Source organism: Balaenoptera ricei, chromosome 9 (genome assembly GCF_028023285.1).
Source record: "Balaenoptera ricei isolate mBalRic1 chromosome 9, mBalRic1.hap2, whole genome shotgun sequence".
NCBI lineage: Eukaryota > Metazoa > Chordata > Mammalia > Artiodactyla > Balaenopteridae > Balaenoptera > Balaenoptera ricei.
In genome coordinates this window covers 89,052,514-89,070,199 of record NC_082647.1, presented here as the reverse complement: position 1 = coordinate 89,070,199, position 17,686 = coordinate 89,052,514, and the positions used below count along the sequence as shown (strand labels likewise).

Here is a 17,686-nt window from a genome sequence, read left to right as displayed (position 1 = left end):
ATGAAAGTCCAGTCATGAAGCCTTTTAGTATAATAAAAATAATCACATACTGTTACTCAGCATGTAGATAGTTTCCTATGTTACATGAATCCACAGAGCTTAGTTGGAATAAACTAATTTTCAGGTCAGAGGTTGCTTTTTTATGATTGTCATCTGCAACAATTATATTTCTTTTAACACCATTTCATGTCAAAACTACATTTTCAACAAAATTACTCTTTAAAATAATTTAAAAATTATTGTTGAAAATTTTGAATTTGCTGAGAAAATATTAGTAATCTTTTTGTGAATAGTGACCCCAAATCCAAATCTCATGACTCCTGTTCTAATTCTAGAAACAGCACGGTCTTATAAAGAAAATGGCTTAGGCTATGGTTTATTATTAATTATACATGTGGGAAGCTCAAAAACAATGGGAACTGAATTAGTGCGGATGGACAATCATAGGCTTTCAGCAGCACAAGATATCAAATTGTTTGGAACCAAGAAAATTAAAATTAAGGAAATGACTACACGTAGTTGGCTGTATGATATACATGTCGGCTTTCTACTTAATCCTAAGGAAGAACATGTGACCATGAAAAATCCTTAATTGAATATGCAAATTAATATTTGCAATGAAAGCTTTCCACCTCAAAGAAAGGCAGATTACAGATAACTTAGAAACCTAGTATCCAAAAGACACCAAAATCCACGGATGTTCAAGTCCCTTATATAAAATGGGTAGTATTTGCATATAACCCATGCACAACTTCCCATAGACTTCAAATTATCTCTAGATAACTTATAATACCTAATATAATGTAAGTAGTTGTAAATACAATGTAAATGTTATGTAAACAGTTGCCAGTGCCTGGCAAATTCAAGTTTTGCTTTTAAGAACTTTCTGAAATTCTTTTTCCCTGAATGTTTTCAATCTGCAGTTGGTTGTGCCTACAGACATGGAACACACGGATATGGACGACCGACCGTACATGTATAGGCACAGTTTTAAAAATGGTAGCACGGTATAAGATAAGGTATATATGGGTGCTCTTTTTTGTTGCATAACTTTTACATTTACACAGAATACCATAATTTGCTTCTCAATATGGTAATATGTGCCCCCCAAATGAGATACTAGTCTTCTAACATATTAGACAAAATTATGGATGAACTTATTTGTGCCTGACTTCCATTTTCTCCCTCCTTCATTAAGCAGACCAAAAAAATTGTACTCTATTCCAAGGCACTGTGCAAGTCTCTAAAAAAGAGAAATAAAATAAGATTTCTGCCTCCTGGAATTTATTTGATGTTTAGTTTCTAGGGTGCAACTCTTTTCATCTCTCTAACATAAAGAGCCTCACTTTGTCTCCCAAATAAAATGAACCCTCCACAATTTTGTCCCAGTCTTGCTTCTGTTCTCATCTCCCATTATCTCCACAAGTGACTGAGGTATCATTCTTTCAATATACCCGGCACTTCTCCAATTTTCATACTGCACCTCCCTTCTCTGATTTCACTACTCATCACCAATTTTAGAAACCTTAACCTAGACTCATATATTTAGCTAACATGACACCATCTTTTTAACCTCACTCTACTCTATCCCCAAATATATGGCCCTCTTTCTTCTGATTTCCAGAGCTCTCTTCGTTTTTCTCATTATATTCATTACATTTTGTCTTGGATAATTTTTACCTTTTTCTTCTTAAAATAACTGTTAATTTGACCAGCATATATTTTGAATCTGCTATGTGCAGAGATTATAAACAAATACTTAGAAATGAAAGATGGGTCACTTTTTATTCTCAAGTCAGTAAAAAGAATGCTCTGTATATCCACTGACTAGACAATTCATTTGCTTCATTTGTTTCCTTTTTTTTTTTTTTACATTTAGTTTCAGCTGGTGGAACAGCATATTTAGAACCCAAATCTCTTCCTAAAGTCATTTGTGCTATCAGTAAAAACCTCACCAACAAGGCAGACATGCTGGTTAATGAACTTCTGGTCATAGGAAATACAACAGGGCATACTTATTGACTCCTCCTATCATACTTTGTCCTGTGATGGATTTGGATACGTGAAACATTTTGACCATAGATTTAGTTGACCATGTGACCTTAAATAAATATGTGATGTCAAGAAGGAACACTGGACAGTAATTTTAGCGAGGGCTTGAGGTAAGCAAGCTTCACTTTATCTTTCTCAGCACGCAAGGCTGCTGCTAATAGTGCCTAGTTTTCTTCTAACTTCCTGTGTATGTTTATTTTACAAGAACCAAATGATAAGTAATTCTAAATGGATTGCATTCTGCCCTTTGGGTTCATCATTGCATTCAGAAAAGTAGTATCAGCATATAATTGAACTCCAAGTAGGAAAAGGGGCTATTGAATTAGCATTTACTTTTCAGGGCTTAATATTTTAAGTCTCTCCAATATATTACATTAGTAAAATTCTTAATAAAGTCTTCTCTAATTAAGTTAAGCGTATGAGTAAACCTTAAATATGATAATTACTATTGATAACTTTCATACCAGGAAAGTAAAAACTACATTAAAACATGATTTCCCAACTTCGGCCCTATTGATATTTTGAGCTGGATAATTCTTTGTTGTGTGTGTGTATGTGTGTGTGTTGGGGGTGTGTGTGACTGTTTTGTGCATTGTGTGGGATGTCTAACAGCATCCCTGGCATCTATTCATTGGATGCCAGTAGCAACCCCTCCCTATTCAGTCATGGCAATCAATAATACCTATGGATATTTCCAAATGACCTGAGGGGCAAAATTACCACCAGTTGAGAGCCAATGCTTTGAAATTTGATGGCGTACCTGTACTAAAATTTCTATTGTGTAGTGGACAGATTAACATGTTTTTATTTGTTATTTCACACCAGATTTGATCACTCCAATGGCTATTTCCATAAATATTTGGGGTTGAATCTAAAGCAAGAAATTATATATATGAAGAGGTGGTTAGGTTTGTGATTGTTCCAGGATAGGGTAAGATACTTTCTATTTAACTGCATGTACTTCTGAGTTTTGTTGAGTCTGGTTTGAGATATGGAGGATATACATGCTTCTGCTAGCTGAAGTCTATTTTAAAAATACCTTCTTCACAATTCTTGTTCAAAATCTGCAGTAATAGGTACTAATTCATGTGACTTTAGTATTTTTTTTACATAAAAATTCAAAAAGTTATCAAAATGGTCTTAAATTCAAGATTACAGGTTTGAAATTCTACATCCTCAATGGCAACTGAAAAATAACACTTCACATCTGTGGTTCTCCACTACACATAAGTCTACATTTTTATGTAAATTATCTAAATTCTAGCAAAGAAGGTTGTGATAGAAGGAATTTTGAAAGGGTTTCATGAACAGGAAAAGAGAAATGGAAGCTAGAAAGAAATAGAAGAAGTCAGCCGTGTGCTTTTGTTATGACAGTCTTTGGTTGAACAGCCTAGCTTACCAGTGCATCCAGGTATACATTTGTCCACTGGACTTGCTTAGCTTTGTCTCCTGCTAAAACCATTGGTCTTCCCAGAACATCCAAATATTCCTATATATACATATACACAAAAAAGAGTTACGTGGTTGAAAACTAGGAATGCAGTGCTAAAAAAAAAAAAAAAAAAAAAAAAAAACTCCACAGAGAAAAAATTATCTAGAGTTAAAAATGAAGATGGAATCAAAATTATTAAGAAAGTTAAGCATATAATCATTCAATTCCTACTTTGGGTACTCCATAAATGGTATGTCTGCATACTTAGAATCAATAATATTTGACTTATATTATTTATACAATGTATCTACCCCAGTTTTTTTTCTAGTGACAAAATATTCTCTTTCTGAGGTTCAGCCAACAATAAGTGAAATAGGTTCCTTGTGAATTGTTTTATGTTAATCTAAACTATTTAAGGCTCTGCGATTTACTGGATGGAACTACACAAATTTGAAATAATAAAGCAGCCACGTACTTGTTTTCATATCACAGATTGTTTGGCTGAAATTCAAAACTACATTTAAACATATCAAAAAATACATGAACTACTGTGCCAAATCTAGACATCAGGCTTAAATACAGCTGCTGTTTCATTTCAAAATTCAATGTATTCAGTATTCATTTCCACAAATGCCACGTTATCTGTGCTAAATTTTGACTTAGTTTATTTTGTAGACCCTCAGTTATGTTTAGAATTAATGAGTTTAAGTAGCAATTTAGGAATATTTAAAAATAATATACATTTAAATTAATTGCTTCAATCTCCCTGGTTATTTAACAAGCATGTTTTCAACTGAATGGTTGCAGAAAAATCATCTCCTTGTTGTAAGTTGTTATAATTATTGTTTAATTTTCTATGTTGTACCTACAACTTGGAGAAACTCATTTAAATAATTTGCAATAGAACCAAGTTGAAATTACATGATGAGATTGTTAGTAAACTGATTTTATTTACTTTCTATTATGTTTTTAACATCTGAGAAGAAAAAAATACTCATATATTTTTGCCTGAGTTTTGGATGTTTAAAAACACTTGGAACCTTAATGAAATGAAAACCAATACATTACCATGATACTCATCATTTTATTACAAATGGAATAGTATGAATCATTTATTCATTTTCACCCATTTTCTCCATATTGAAAGCAGCGAAGAAATACCCTAGTTTGAAAAAATACTTTAAACAAGTTTTAAAAAACCATACCTGAGTATTGATTCTTATTGCTCCAATGGAAGGAATTTCATAATAATAACCTGAAATATATATATATACAGATTTATACATATAAACATAATGATAAAATAAAGGACCACAAAATTATTTTATGGCTTTGTAGGAGACACTGAGCACTTCTAATTGAGCAAACACTAAAATATCAACATCACTGATAAATCTGGAAAATGTTTGATGAATGTATTCTCATAGCAAATACACAGGCTTTATGAGAAATAACACCACATTTCTTAGATTGTATAAAACAAATGTTATTTTTCTACAAAGCAGTAGGGAACCTGGTATCATTAAAATTTTTTTTCATTGAAGAAATTATTAAAAATACACAATGATGGGTATCTAACAATTATTATATTCATATAAAATACCTGCCTAAAAATAGCTTTCAGAATAAATCTACGTTCTTTTTATTGCCATGTGGCATTTTTGAAATAACATGTTTTTTTTGTCTGAGTATAAAAGTAATATAGGTTCACTACACAAAGTCTGAATTACCTAGGAATGTATAAGAAGACATTTAAAGAAACAATAATTTAACCACTCAGAGAAAAAAATGTGCATATTGTGTCACACTTCCTGATATCTAAGTTTTACATAATTCAGATATTGTTTCATTCTTAATTCTTCATGTCAAGTTATATTTGATAAGCATCATTAGTATCATGCAATAAAATATACTCCTTTATAAATGTACAATATGATCAGATGTCTGCATTTTAATGTAATGTAACACTAATATCAAAGTTTCTTATGTGTGTGTTTTTTTAATAGAAAACATCTTCAGCATCTTATTCTTGCCTTGATTCCTATAAAAAATTAGCTATAACTTTAGAGTATTTTAAATGATAATATGTAGAACTAACAACTACCAAATCCTTCTTCTTATAATAAAATGTGGTCAAGTAAACAGACTTGTTACCTTTATTTTCACAGGCCATCCACTGAATAGGTCCTCTGTCATAATTATGTTGACCAACTGAAAATGTGAATACACGTACCTGGTGAATTGAAAAATGGGTATCTGTTAGGCTGCATAAAATTTAATTGAAAGGCAAAACAAAAGAACTAAAATAAAAAACATGTAAAAGCATGGTTTTCAGTTAATTAACGTGACAAGAAGAATTGAGGCCACTAAATCACTCAGGAAGGCACCAGAGAGAAACCACATAATCTACTGTAAATATAGACTTCAGTTACTGAATTTAAGTTAGTACTTGGGTGCCCTGCACCATATGTCAATCGTGTGGCAGGATCATGACTAAGGTTTCATAGGTAGAAATGGCATCTTTCAGGTTCAACCCAACTTCACCTGTCTCACTTGGTTAAGACATATTATTCACATATTTAGTCACTGCAAAGAAAAAAAAAAAGTCCTATTTCATAGGTATGAGATTATAAAAATGTATATAGAAAGGTGGTCATTATACTTTTAGTTGCTTAGGGCATTATACTTAATGATGGTTTCACTACTTTCACATCATAGAAATATTTAGGATGTACATGTATGATTATGATGTTAATCATATTACTTACTTTCTATAAAGCATATATGATAAATATTTTAAGCTCCTAGCATTTTTAAAAATAATCAAAATATTGACTATTTCTAATATATAATATGCAAATGTTTAAAAATTTAATTGAGATAGTGTTTAATTATAGTAATTTATATATTCATTGGAAGCCACTGAATTTAAATAGTATAAAAGCATAGAAGATAAATTCAATGATGTCAATAAGTACTTAATAAAATGGCTATTTGACTTATATCGATTTTTACCAATTTAGTAATCTACGTAAACAGGTACTGTAAGTTCATCATTTTAGCTTTTTCTAAAGATAAACATGCAGAAAATCACTTTTCCATGAATTTATGGTCTGGTTTGAACTACGTTAAGAGCTTTTCCCTAATTCATGTCGATTGTTTGAATTGACATTTTCTAACCGTTTCATCTTTTGCACAACTGCAGAGCACAAACCTCAAAAGAGATTTCACATCTGTTCTCTGTTCTTTTGCTGGTCTTGACTGCACCGAGATCACATCATGACAATCCTTGCCCTAAAATGTACATCAGGGATGTTGTTTCACTTGTAAAGTTTTACGTGAGCCACCCTTAGGTCGTCCGGGTTTGCCTCGGCTAGTTATGTAGGAAGCCATACGTCAGAGTTTTAATCACCTCAAATTGTAAGGACAAATGACTGGTTCTAGTTTAACAGAAGTTGGTGACACCCACCTCTCTCTCTCTCAATCCGTCAAAATGCAAAATGCAGCCTCATTTCCTTAAAATCTTCAATTGGGTCATTTTGGGGGCTATGTATTTCAATGTAGCGTCACTACTTACATCGTAAAACTTACGCCTAAATGGAAATATTTTTATAAACAGGTTGGCAACCCTACTAACAGTTCAATTTAACTGCCATACCTTAAAAAACTGTCACGCGAATTCAGGGCAGGGAAACAATCAAGATGCTCCAGAAAGCACTTGGGGATGGCTTTCATAATTAACATTTGAAAGCATGTCTCACACTTTTAAAGCACTGCTTTATCTGGTCGCTCCTCTTACCACGACAGCGTTCCAGTAAAATGTTTTCCATAGAATACTTTTCAGTACAAAGAAATAAATAATAAGACTAAATGAATTATTGTATCTACATCCCTAGAAATCAAGCATTTCTAATAACAAAGAGGCTACACTTAGACACACACTATGTGATTATTTTGACTGATGTTATTCATTAAATAGTCCAAATAAACACAACTCAGCCAAAAAACATACTAGTAAAACACAACCACCAACAACAAAACTTGTTGTTTTATTTGTTTTGCTACAAAAGTTTTGCCTGACCCCCATCGTTGGCCTCCATGGAGACCTCAGAGGTTGTTCAAATTAAGGAATTCCGCATCAGAGCTGGGTGTCGAAGTGTACATTGTCATAATTAATTATAATTTAATAAAATTTTACTGCACACTAGGCTTTTTTTTTTCTCTCTCTTTATTCATTTATCACATAGGTCCTTCCCTGGCTATTTGAATATAGGCTGCATTAACTGATTGAATCATTCCCATATTACAAATATATAATTTTTACCGCTTTCTCAGTTGTGCCACAATGAAGAGTTGTGGCACGTGGACGTTCAGCTGCGGCACGCACGCGGGATCTAGTTCCCCGACCAGGGATCGGGAACCCGGGCCCCCTGCATTGACAGCACGGAGTCTCACCCACTGGACCACCTGGGAAGTCCGTAGACTTTTTTTTTTCTTTTTTTTAAAAAAGATTGATTGATTGATTGTTTGATTGACTGATTGCTATGTTGGGTCTTCGTTTCTGTGCGAGGGCTTTCTCTAGTTGCGGCAAGCGGGGGCCACTCTTCATCGTGGTGCGCGGGCCTCTCACTATCGCGGCCTCTCTTGTTGCGGAGCACAGGCTCCAGACGCGCAGGCTCAGTAGTTGTGGCTCACGGGCCTAGTCGACCCGCGGCATGTGGGATCTTCCCAGACCGGGGCTCGAACCCGTGTCCCCTGCATTGGCAGGCGGATTCTCAACCACTGCGCCACCAGGGAAGCCCCCTAGCCACTTTTGAAGACATTATTTTTCTGAAATTTTCCTACCAATGGTTACTAAAATCTTAAAATTTACAAATCAACCTTTCTATAGTTTCAGCAACTGCCTTACCATTACAATATTTACAAAATCTTTCTAATATATCTAAAATGCTTATTTTTCTCTTGGGGGATATACACATACACACAAAACATATGCATGTAAAAATTTAATGATTTTATAGATTATCTTAGAATTTTCTAAAATGATTTTATAAATATATATTTTGTTGAGAAAATTTTAATATAAACCACTCACACTTTTTAATTCTTTATATGACAGTGAAAAAATCAACATAAACATTACTTCAATCGCATGTGCTGTACCCATGCTGAATTTGGCTTTGCTTTACACTTTTTAGCTAATTATGTAATAAGGACTTTAACTTCATTGATTTCATAAGGAGGTGTGATATTCAACATTTCATAGTGCATGTACACAATGAATTGGTGAAATTTGATTATTTTTGTATCCTAACTTTCCACTTGGAGTTTTAGATAGTTTCATTCCTCCTATTCCACACTATATTACTGCCACCCCGTGGAAGAGTTAATGAACTAACTAAAATTCCAGATGCCAAATCCACAGAGATGATTGCTATCCCCTCATTCTTCTGGTGTTTTTCACTTCTTTAAGTGTACCATTCTTCCTTAACTATAATTCTGGGGAAAGGAAAAAATAAAGTGATTCCTTGAAATAGGCATGATTTAGAAATTAAGGTATATTACATTCTCAAAGATGTGTAATTTTAGAGTTCTTTTCTTATTAGTGTATTTACATGATCTTACATAAAAACAAATAAAATGACATATAAAATAACTTGAAACACAATGTGCAGTCATACAAGCGAAATATTTCATCTGAAGTCTCCATTAAGCAAATTATTACTTTAAATCAGGCCTCCATTAAAGCAAAGTTAACTTTACATTGATAATTACAACATGAGATCCATGTAACAAATACATACTGGAGACTTCTGTTCTAAGTGAAATGTTCCTAGAAAATTTGCTAAATGATCCTGAACTGGTTGATTTTAGGCCATGTTTCAGAATGTTCAGCTCTGTGAGGGTTATATATGAAACATACACAGTTATAGATGGCTTTGAAAAATATTCTTCATAATGCTGGAGTCTAGGTCTCTAACAGAAATAATGTGCGAAGGTAGTATTGAATAAATGCTGGCTAGGGTTAAAACAGTTCCAAGATTGCACTACTGTATCTATTATAGTGCCTTATACAGAAATAGAAATAAATATTAAATGAAAAAAAATTGAATAGCTAAATGAGTGGTCTTAATGTTTTCCCAGAGGGACATAAGACAAACTTTGATATCATCTGACATATAAATCAGTTCATTATTATAATAGAATAGAGCCAAAACCGGACTGATAGACATCTTGCATTTTATAATCTGGGTTGTTTCATATACTTATATCATGGTAAATTCATACTCTTTTTTTTTTTATGTTACGCTGACTTGCTCAATGGAGATGAGCAAACTTTTTCAGGCAAATTAAAGTATGTATAATACACTTAAACCATTTATGTACTGTATTATTTCTAGAGAATGAAAATAACTCATAATTATTGACTCGTGCTTAGTTATATAAGAGTATTCATAAAATAAATTGTAATTTGAGAGCATATTTAATAAAATTAAACTTAAAACAATTAAAAATTAGTCTCTATTATTAGTTGCAAATTTATATAATTCGGCCTTCAGTTGGTTCAAAAATCATTTTTTCTCTGAACAGAACATTATAATTCCAAGATGTAAATTTGACATGTCAAGCCTGACCTTCTTGATCAGAGAAAACTTTTAATTAACAGCAAATTGGGTTATTGATTGGTTTCTTACAATACACCACTGATTTATCCTTCAGTTCTAGACTTCCGCTACTCTGGTTTTTATTTTGTCTTGTTTGTTGAAGACTAAAATACTTGTCTTCAATTAAGATTTTTCCAAAACCACAGGGTCAACCTATTTTTAAAAGCCATAGGAATTTCTTGTTTCCCAGCAGAACCCAGTTACTGGAAACTGTCACCTCAACAATTATCAGTTACCCAGAGTTCAAGTTTAATTTACAATAGGCAAATCTCCAAGGAATAATGGAAATGAGACTATGAAGAAAGAAAGCCAATAAAACTAAAATAAAAACTTCAGCTATCAACTCATGTTAGAAAAATGATGTCAGAAATGGGTTTTATTAATTTACTGTGCGTACTAAAATTTTTGGCATGAAGCCTATAAAAATACTAGATTGGACTGAATATTTTAGGAGAAAATTCTACAGTGGTTTCCATAATTCACAAGTGTATCAGAATCCAGAGTGTTTAAAATAACCTACATCTCTAGTTTTATAGCATTATGAAATAAATAAAAGTGTCCAAATGCATCTTTCACACTTAATTTATTTTATAAAGCCCAGCGATCTGAAAGGTTCTTACAAGCCTGCAAAGATCTGATGGCTTAGTTTAATCCATCTTAGCCTCTTAAGGCTGTGAGAAATATGTCCCTTAGCAGTAAAGCCTTGCTATCTGACCAGAAGGAAAGATCCTGGGTGGGCAAATGATGATTGGCATGGCCACAAGGCTGCCCTGGAGAGAGAGACACACACAACCAGACGGCGCATTCCACATGAGGTTATGAAATTTGGACTGTAGATCATTTAAATGACTGACTTTGCCACTTAGTAGCTGTCTAACTTTCAACAAGTTACTTAACGTCTCAAATTTTGGTTTTATTTCCAAAACGGGGATGATGTTGATGGTAATAAACATCTTTTGTCATATGGTTATTACAATTGTGAATGAAGTAATACATGAAAATCTTTTGTATTATATGGAAAATAATAAGAACAATAAATATTATCTATGGTAATAAAGATGACCATGATGATGATGGTGACTACAATTGTCTCCTACAGTCAAGCTATCAGAATTCAATGAGGTAACATTTTCCATTAGTGGGATACTAGCCTTTCGTGCCTTAAAAAGAACTTAAAATAACTTGAAGTAACACCTTCCCAAAGGAACAAACTTGGCTTGCTTTATTACATTTTAGCAATAAACTCCAAAGAAAAGGAGCCAATATTGTCTAAATGCCATTGTGTCCATATAAGATATATCTGCATGGAATTGCCCAGGGTCTGACGAAGGCAAGAATTTCATAAGTGACCTTTGAATTAGTCTGAGTAAATCACACAAAGCAACTTTAAAAAAGGAAAACAAAATGCAGTAGGTTTTGCCTACATGATCTTAAAGCACCAAGCAGATATTTCTCTCACATCTCTTGCATGTGCGTACGTAACATAGATACATGCCTCAGGATTATGTCGGTGTTTAAAATTTTTAACAATTATAATGAATCACCCTTGCATTATCAGATTATAAGGAAGTAATTTTGGGTTTCCCTTCCCTCTGCATACATTTATAGTACTTGACACAGGAGGAATAAGCTATGGACGCATTTCATTTTCAAGCAGTTATAGGTCTGCAAAGACTATTGTCAGCAGAGGCCAGGAAATAAGCAATATACTGATTTATTTCAGGTGTTCTTCTTGGGTAATGCTAAATACTTCACTGACACTAATTATGAGAATACTCATGAAAAACTACGTGTTGGACTGGTGAGGGTGAATGGAGAGGTGCCATCAATACAATAGTTTTTTATATAAACTTAAGCCCTCCCTACTTACTTATAAGATGACATATCCAAGAGTGGAACATAAATTTTACTCTACATTCCACTTATAAGGAAAAAACTGTTTTAAATTATTTGCTTTTAAAAGAGCAAAGTTATTGAGTTTTGTAACATTTACGAATGTTTTATAGTTTACCTTCAAGCTTATTTATTGCATATTTATATTTACTTATGCTGGGCATCCTCAGTAAATATACTTAGCAACTGCTGTGCGTCAAGCCCTTGCTAGCCTCTAAGGAGTCAATGGTAGGTTTACAAACTAACACAACCCCTAGTTCATGGAGCTTTTAATAGAGGAGAGTTCAAGATAACAGGTGAATAAGTACATAATTAAAATAATAAAAAATGTAATCTGGGAGAAAGAAAACAAAGAGGAAAGATGGTGCTGAAATAGAGAATGAAAAAGAAGGTGTGTGGGGAGAGGAGACCACACTAGAAAGACCGAGCAGGGAAGACCTCTGCGCAGAGATACACGGCAAGCAGAGTTCTCAATCTGAGAAGGCAGCCACAGAAAAAGCAGAACAGAGTGCCTCTCCTGGTAGAATGATTTCACACAAACAAAAGGCAATCCCAATTTTAGGTGGCACAATTCTACCTAGAAATTATTTCGAGTGCATTTTTTGCACTCTATGGCTTAAGTCTTGCAATATATTTTGTGCTTAATGTAATACTTATTCTCATTTTTCATTGGATTTGTTTTAGCTACTAAATTAAGGACTCTGTAAAATGTATGGAAGTAATATTACTCAGACCTGAAGAGAATGTACCTGATAATATTTTCCTTAGTTTAGGCAATGAATTATCAACAGTAATTTTATTCTAAGAAAGCAAATGTAAATAAATCTGTCAGAGAGAAGGACACATACACACATGCACACGCACACACACACATGCATTTTAAATTGATCATCTCTCTATTGGGCCAGTGTTACTTGTAATTATTGTTTTCAGCTATACCGTAAGTCCAGCATACATAATATATTTGGTTTTTAGAACACAGGTACAGTTCCTAATCTAAAGCTGAAAAATCTTTTGGAAACTGTTGAAAGTGCCAAAATACATGAAATGAAACTTTTTAGAAGCAGTGTATTTGTTAAACAGTATTAAATATTCTACAAGTCTGAATGCCCTTCATCATCACATGTTTGAACATTCCTTCCAAAGGCTTCATTCTTTCCTGATGGAGAAGCCAGGCAGAGACAATTGAGAAGGCAATGAATTATTTGCCATGAATTATTTTCCCTACCATCTGTTGAAAAAGTAATTGACAGTTTTCACTCTTATTGTATAAAACACATATGCAGATTCAGCCATTTGGGATTTGATTTAGATTTTTGTAGCCTATAAATTATTTCTATTTTGGATCTGACAAAAAAATAGAAAAGACTGCCAGTCATTTTTCAAAGAATTAAAAAAAAATAATGCATCTATTGTCAGGCAATTATAACTTAAGCTATGCATTCTTTATTTTAAAAACTATTCCACATCTATCATATGCTTTTTTCCCATTTGTTCTTCTCTTTCGATTTACTAGTTATTTTGAAATTTTCATTTTATAGATTTTGAATGCCTTTTTATTTTTGATTAATTCTGAGAATTAACCTAAGAGTCCGAGAACTATTTTCTAGCTGGCTAGACAATCTTAGGTGTGTACTGCTAACCAAAATCCCTTTGCTATTATACAGAAAATCAAATATCTTTAATTTTCCTAGGTCTGGGAATTATCTTTCAACTCTGTGTCTGGTTTTACTTTCCTTTATTCATTTGTTTGCACTCTACGATAAGAGTTCATTTTGGTTTTGGCACCATTTTTAAGGAAGTCTCGTACACATGGGTGAGCCCTAAGGAATGGCATAGTTGCAGGTAAAGATTAGAAAGTGAATGCATTTTAATGTGGAACAGCTGTGTGAGGAGATTACCATGGACTCAGTTTTAAACTGTACCTATCTATAATCAGGTAGATTAATTCCCAAGAGTAATACATTTCAAAAGAACCCAAACATTTTGTTCTAATTCTTAAACCTTTTGGCCTCATTAAATTGTGCTGTATATCTGCAGCCTCATTCATCAGCTCTCTGGATGTACCTCATCACACCTACCTGGGTTGCTCTGAATGATTTCTAATGTCATCTGGATGAAAAATGACTTTAAATGAATCATTCAGCAGCCACATTAATGTCAAGCAAGAGGCTTGGGGAGAAAGTAGGATTCAAAGAGTAGTTTTCAGATTTTTTTCTTAAAAAGCTCTCCAAACTTTGTGACTTTGTAATTTTGATATTTTTAAGCTACAACTGAACTTCTATCTTGAAGAGCATGCTTTAAAATAAAGTTATAATCGAATAAAAAATTTTTTAAAGTATTGAAAGTTTTTATTTTACTAACTCTATGAAATTCAGTTTTATACATCAGCCATTTGAAAGATGTGTTTAGTGAAGTTCTGAGTTGATAAACTTATTATGTAATATATGAATTTTGCAGGTTAAGAATTGGTCTGTCATACCCATACCCATCCTTAGATGACAAAGAAAGACAATGATCTTCCATATCAGTGTCTGTGGCAGCAAATCTCTCAGACTGGGTGGATGAATGGAAGGTATAGAGAAGTCTGAATAAGGAGGGAAAGTTAGAAAGGGTTTGACAATTCACCCAAAACCCTTTGAAGCCATGTTTGAAGATGGTGGAAAAAACCTCTCTTATACATATACACACTGTTTTTAGTAGGTACATTTACACACTATTTGCACACATACACCCTTGACATAAACAATTAACTATGTAAATGTTGTCTTGACAAAGTACAAATACACTCAAAAATATAAGTGAATTAAAAGTGGTTGTCTGCCATCATCTATTTTCACTGTTAGTGGACACAGAACATACAAATGCCAAGAGACAAATTTTGTGTTTAATGTGGTTTTCCCACATTAGGAAATTTGAAAAGCCATTGAACTTGAAATAAAGTGCATATGAAATGTGGTACAACGTTTCCAGAAATATAATTCTTACTTGTCCAATTCAGATATCTGTGCTCTGTATCTCTCTCAATCCCTCCTCTTTCAAGGGTCTCCATCAATTATCCTTTCTCTGTTTTGTAACTATAAGATTTCTTGTTTGGGTATCCCTTTACTAACCTTAACATATAATAATGACTTGACTCTTCCATCTTTAAATAAACAAAATGTATGCATGCACATATGTGTGTGTGCACAGCTTCACCCAGAACTGCTTGTCTTATTTTTTTCCTAGTATTTCTTAGCAAATTTGCGAATATTTTAGAAAAATTAGTTTATGTTCAGATTTCTACTTCCTCATGCCTTAAGCACTTCTCAACTGCCTGTCAGAATTTACTCATTGAACTTTACATAAGAGAGCTAAGCCAAAGTTACACACATGGTCCCTTATTCCTGGAGATACGATGGACAGAGGAATGTCCATTTAAAACAGATATAAATATGTGTGCATATATATGTGTATGTAAGTACGTATACATGTATGAGTGTGTATCACAGAACTTTGCTACACCACTGAAATTAGACTCACATAAAAAATGTAGTATCTAATTCCAAGGACATCTTAACTTTTCTTAGCTAATCATACATTTATTTTAAAATCACAGAAACTAAGCACTGACTACTTAATTTTCAAAGTTGCTTTGGAATTCACAAAAATTATATGTCCTTAGGAGAAGTGTGTGTCCTTAAAGCACAGCAACATTCACAGGCAAACAGCATGATTGTTGAGTAAGATTAGATTCATCAGTTTTACAAAAATGAATTCGATATGAATAATTTCTTATGTGGTTTAGCATGTTGCAAAATGCCTTTGTTTAAAACGTGGAGTTCCTATAAAAGGTGAAAGGGATGAGAAGCAGTGGTTCAAGATAATAATATTTAGATTGGACATTTTTAGGATATATACATAGAAAAATGATTTTCAACTAGTTAATTCTTCATATATTCAATCAACTGAACAATTTGTGAAAACAGAGGGTAGAATACAATTGTCTTCCTTATGGCATAAAACCTCTTATATTTTAAAAAAAAGGAAAAAAATAAATTTATGATATGCCTCCAAGACATATTATTGTGTTAATTCTATATACAAACAGAGTTCGGGGAGAGAAAGAAAAAAAGTTTAGATGAAAATTTCTTCTCTTTTTATACATTTAAATTCTTTTATTTAAACCTGTTAAAGTTTTTTTTTTTTACTCTTTGAAATCAGAATATATCTTAGGCACAAATTATGATATAGATTGTAACATTCATTGCCATATTTGTTTAAGAAACTCTTCCTTTTTGAAGAAAAATATCCAGAGGTAAATGATATTCCTGCTGGTTGGTTCAGATGATATCAAGTGGGGCTTGCACTTAATATACCTCTATCACAAAATAATAAAATATACTTGAAATTATGACTATAAGACGCTAAGAAGTCTCTTCCAAATTATCAGTGTATGATTAATTAGTAGAATATTGAGATAAATGTATTAGATTAATAGAGTTCAATTTGGGCTAAATTTATTTTATTACATTTGAGTTCTTCAAAACATAGTAATGTTACATTATTGAGAATATTTAAATAAGCAAAATAGTCCTTACTCCAGGTTATGTTTTACAATTATGAATTTGTTCTATAACAGAAATCATGCTTCCAACTTTTGTTAGACATACTCAAGTTACTTATTGCCACGTATTGAGAACTATCTCCGAATCTGTGCTCTCTGCAGGATGCTGAGAGTTCAAAGTTAAACAATACAAAGGCCCAGTCTTGTAGGACCTTGTCATCTAGAGAGGGAACAGAGAAGAGATTTTGTGGGTAGAATACAGTGTGAGGGACGCGTAGGGCTGAATACACTGTGCTATATGGGATCAGAGCACGAGCCTGAAGTGGGAGGAAAGTGTCAGGAACATCCTTCAGGGGGTGATGATTGCCCAGGATTCTGAACAATGAGTAGCAGTTACTAAATAAAGTAAGTAATGCAACACTACATCTTAGGTTAATACATCTGTATCTTCTCATTACTTTTCATTCTACTGATGTTTTTGAAACAAATATTCACAAAATCAAGTTACCATTTGAAAATATTCAGTCTATTAACAGTTCAGTCCATTTATCAACTTTTTCAAAAGGAATGGCTCTTCTGTATAATCAAAGTCACTAGGTGTTTTAAAAATAACTTAACCCTTGCATTAAACTTATGTCATATGACATTATACTTTAATAGCATATGCAATATCAAAGAGTTGAGTATTAAAAAATTTTGTGAATAATTTGAAGTTATATGTATTGGGTTGGGCAAAAAGGTCGCTCGGTTAATGAATATGTTGTTCAATAAAGTTCCTAGTGAAAATGAAAAACGTGTCTTTTATTTTTACTTAAAACTGAACGAACTTTTTGGCCAGCCCAATATGTCTATGTTTTCAACTCGAATCATTTTTAAAGTACCTAAGGGTGTTTCAGAGTGTCCCAGATTTTTCCATTAATACTCTACCCTATTATTCACAATATTTTGCCTGCCAAAATATATAACTTATGTATATTTACCTAAATGTATTAATATACATTTTTTTCTCTTTTTAATTCCTCAGATGCATATAAAACAATTCATTAGTTAATGACGAGTCACACCTCTCAAAATGGTAAAAATTTCAATTAAAAGCAA

At 32.9% G+C, this 17,686-nt stretch overlaps 1 protein-coding gene across 11 annotated transcripts in view; it reads right to left on the bottom strand.

Annotated features, from left to right (window-relative positions):
- Positions 1-17,686, bottom strand: part of CACNA2D1 (calcium voltage-gated channel auxiliary subunit alpha2delta 1) — a 500,481-nt gene that overhangs the window by 67,324 nt on the left and 415,471 nt on the right. For all 11 annotated transcript variants that reach the window (XM_059934042.1, XM_059934046.1, XM_059934039.1 and 8 more), the window contains 3 exons: positions 5,639-5,717; positions 4,690-4,739; positions 3,452-3,541 (listed from right to left, as the gene is read on the bottom strand). In XM_059934042.1, the coding sequence (XP_059790025.1) occupies positions 3,452-3,541; positions 4,690-4,739; positions 5,639-5,717 (219 nt within the window). The remainder of the gene's footprint in view (positions 1-3,451; positions 3,542-4,689; positions 4,740-5,638; positions 5,718-17,686) is intronic.